The sequence below is a fragment of the Nicotiana tabacum genome, chromosome 7 (assembly GCF_000715075.1).
Source record: "Nicotiana tabacum cultivar K326 chromosome 7, ASM71507v2, whole genome shotgun sequence".
In the NCBI taxonomy this organism is placed as follows: Eukaryota; Viridiplantae; Streptophyta; class Magnoliopsida; order Solanales; family Solanaceae; genus Nicotiana; species Nicotiana tabacum.
Window position 1 is genome coordinate 4,807,631 of NC_134086.1, and position 2,579 is coordinate 4,810,209.

Genomic DNA, 2,579 nt, shown 5'->3' on the forward strand with positions numbered 1-2,579 from the left:
TCGTGGTCGAGGTCGTGGTCGAGGCTGAGCCACAGGGGCAGAACCTGTTGACCCACTAGTTGCCCCGACTCAGGATCAGGCTCCAGCTGTAGAGACTCCAGCAGCACCTGCTCAAGCACCAACTGTGCCTATTGTGATTCCGGGTCTTCAAGAGGCCTTAGCTTAGATTTTATCGGTTTGCACTGGCCTGGCTCAAGCAGTTTCAGCAACTACTGTAGCAGCTACTTTACAGGCCGGGGGAGGCAATCAGACACCCGCTGCTCGCACATATGAGCCGGTAGTGCAGGGATTTCAGACACCAGAGGCACAACCAGCTTAGCAGGTTGCCCCAGTTCAGCCGGTTGCGCCGATTCAGGATGTTATGGTTCCCGTTATGCCAGACGATGAGCAGCGTCGTCTTGAGAGGTTCAGCAGACTTTCACCTCCTACTTTCAGTGGTGCTCAAGGCGAGGATGCCCAAGGTTTTCTCGACAAGTGTCGACATATGCTGTGGACCACAGGGATCTTGGAGACTAGCGGTGTATCATTTACTACTTTCCAGTTCTCAAGAACAGCCTTCACTTGGTGGGAGGCATATGAGCGGCGTAGGCCGGTAGGTGCAACGCCCTTGTCATGGCAAGAGTTATCGACTCTATTTCTGGAGAAGTGGGTACCGCGGTCTCAAATAGAGGAGATACGCAGGCAGTTTGAGTGGCTCTGTCACGGAGATATGAACGTGTCTCAGTATGAGGTGAGGTTATCGAAGTTGGCTCGTTATGCTCCATGGATGGTCCCGACTGATCGGGAGAGGATTAGGAGGTTCGTCGATGGACTTACCTATCACATCCATATTCTGATGGCTCGAGAGAGAATTCTGAGTCATACCTTTGAGGATGCAGTGGATGTTGCTCGTGATATTGAGACAGATCGTTGTTAGGAGAGAGAGGAACGGGAGGCCAAGAGGCCTCGGGGATCAGCTAGTTACAGTGGTGCTCCGTCTAGGGGCCAGTTTCAGCAGAGTAGAGGTCGTTCTTATAGGCCTCATCAGTCGGCTCGTCCCGAGTACCGTGGGACATCTTCAGGTCGTGGTCATCAGGGGTTCCAGCAGGGTCAGTCATCACTCAGTGCCCTTCCAGCTTAGAGTTCTTCGCGTGCCCCATCTGTTCAGGGTTCTTCCGCGCCGAGTGCACCAGCTAGTCACTCCGGTACGAGGGGTTCTTTTCAGTCCCATCCTCCAGCACCTAGGGGCTGTTATGAGTGCGGAGAGTTAGGACATATGTGGAAGCAGTGTCCTCGGCGTGATGCCAGTTCATCACAGCAGAGGGGTCAGTCCTCGTCTTCTATACCAGTTTCTTCAGCACCCACCCAGTCAACTAGGGGTGAGGGTCAGGCAGCTAGAGGTCCCCCATAGTGGGAGGTTGATCGGGCGGTGGTCAGGCTCAATTTTGTGTTATTCCAGACAGGACAGATGCTCTTGCGTCAGATGCTGTTATCGCAGGTATTATCTCAGTCTACCACACAGATGCCTTTGTCTTATTTGATCCCGAATCCACCTATTCTTATGTGTCTTCATATTTTGCCCGTCATTTGAGTATGCCCCAGGAGTCTCTTGCTTTACCTGTTCATGTGTCTACCCCGGTGGGTGATACTATTGTCGTGGACCGTGTGTATCGGTCTTGTATTGTGAGTATTGGGGGTCTAGAGACCCGAGTTGATCTATTGCTATTGAGCATGGTAGATTTTGATATTATTCTGGGCATGGATTGGCTATCTCCATGTCATGCTATTCTGGACTGTCATGCTAAGACAGTTACTTTGGCTATTCCGGGTGTTCCGAGGATCAAGTGGCGTGGTATGACTGATTATGTCCCTAGCAGAGTAATTTCCTTCTTGAAAGCCCAGCGTATGGTTGGGAAGTGTTGTCTATCATATCTAGCTTTTGTGTGAGATGTTGGAGCTGAGACTCCTAATATTGATTTTGTCCCAGTTGTGAGGGATTTTCCTGATGTATTTCCTGCAGACCTGCTGGGCATGCTACCGGATAGGGATATAGATTTTGGCATTGACTTGGTGCCGGGCACCCATCCCATTTCTATTCCGCCATATCGTATGGCACCAGCAGAGTTGAAAGAATTGAAGGAGCAGCTTCAAGAACTCCTAGATAAGGGGTTCATTCGGCCTAGTGTGTCACTTTAGGGTACGCTAGTTCTATTTATGAAAAAAAAGATGGCACAATGAGAATGTGCATTGACTACAGGCAGCTAAATAAGGTAACAGTGAAGAACAAGTATCCTTTGCCTCGCATTGATGACTTATTTGATCAGCTTCAAGGAGCGAGGGTGTTTTCTAAGATCGATCTCCGTTCGGGTTATCACCAGTTGAAGATCAGGGATTCAGATATTCCTAAGACTGCCTTCAGGACTAGATATGGTCACTATGAGTTTCTAGTCATGTCTTTTGGGCTGACCAATTCCCCAGCAGCGTTCATGCATTTGATGAATAGTGTATTTCGGCCGTATCTGGATTAATTTGTTATTGTATTCATTGATGATATTCTGGTGTACTCGCGTAGCCAGGATGAGCACGCCCAGAATCTGCGT

General features: G+C 49.7%; 1 protein-coding gene across 1 annotated transcript; it reads left to right on the plus strand.

Annotated features, from left to right (window-relative positions):
- Positions 1-373: 373 nt before the first annotated feature.
- On the plus strand, positions 374-916 carry LOC142161959 (uncharacterized). Its single transcript, XM_075218250.1, has one exon. It carries the CDS (start codon positions 374-376, stop codon positions 914-916), a length of 543 nt encoding a protein of 180 aa, XP_075074351.1.
- Positions 917-2,579: the final 1,663 nt, after the last annotated feature.